Source organism: Buceros rhinoceros, unplaced genomic scaffold (assembly GCF_000710305.1).
Source record: "Buceros rhinoceros silvestris isolate BGI_N320 unplaced genomic scaffold, ASM71030v1 scaffold21163, whole genome shotgun sequence".
NCBI lineage: Eukaryota > Metazoa > Chordata > Aves > Bucerotiformes > Bucerotidae > Buceros > Buceros rhinoceros.
Genome location: NW_010403308.1, coordinates 14,457 through 15,289, shown reverse-complemented (window position 1 = coordinate 15,289; position 833 = coordinate 14,457). Strand labels below are relative to the sequence as shown.

At 56.8% G+C, this 833-nt stretch overlaps 1 protein-coding gene across 1 annotated transcript in view; it reads left to right on the top strand.

Moving 5' to 3' along the window:
• Nucleotides 1-833, top strand: part of LOC104490665 (plexin-D1-like) — a 29,209-nt gene that overhangs the window by 15,278 nt on the left and 13,098 nt on the right. The window contains 1 exon segment of the mRNA XM_010132981.1: nt 716-779. Coding sequence (XP_010131283.1) covers nt 716-779 — 64 coding nt within the window.

Sequence of the window (833 nt, the reverse complement as noted above, 5' to 3'; positions counted from 1 at the left end):
CTGAAATCCCTGGCACAATAGTCTCTGCCTGCCCTGAGAGCAGGGGCTGGGATGCCATCAAGGAGCAGAGGCCAGAAATGTGGGCAAGTGCAGCAAATCAAATTGTTTTCTTGACCATTTTTCCTTTTAAAATTAAATGAAACCAGAACTCCTTACATGATTTCCATATTCCCTGGTATGCCCGGGAGCGTAGTCCTCACTGGTCTGCAGCAGCGCATGGAAAATCAAAAACGGGGCTGAGCGCTTATTGATATTATTATTTGGGTAACTGCCGTGCCGCGGAGCCCTGCTGCTGGCAGGACGCCCACCGCGCTGAGAGGTGGTGCCAGCCCCACGGGGCTGCCCCCGCAGTCCTTCTCCCCTTCTGGGGAAAGGCAGAGCAGCCCCTGCACAGCACAGTGCTCTCTCCTCTTAGAATTACCTGGTGCTGACATCAAAACCCTGCCTTGGATACAGGCACTTGCCTGATTCCCGTCGAACTTGAGAACCTCCCCGTGTCGTATTTGCATTAAAAGCCCCTTTCCAGGACAGGCAGTGCCGCTGCTGCCGGTTTCCAAGCTGGGGAGCAGGGGCAGGGCAGGCGCAGAGGATGTTTGTGTCGGAGCAGCGATGGCACCAGTGTTCCCCAGCTCCCCAGATCTCCCGGGGCTGTCCCTGGCTCCCTGAGAGGCACCACTAACCCCGTCGTCATGTCTGCCCTTCCCTTCCTCCGCAGATCCCCGAAGGGGCATCGCTGGCCATGAGTTTGTCGGACAAGAAGGACACCACGCTGAGCAGAGGTAATGTCTTGCTGCTCACCCTGTTGCTGGTGACTGGGCAGACACACTCGTGTT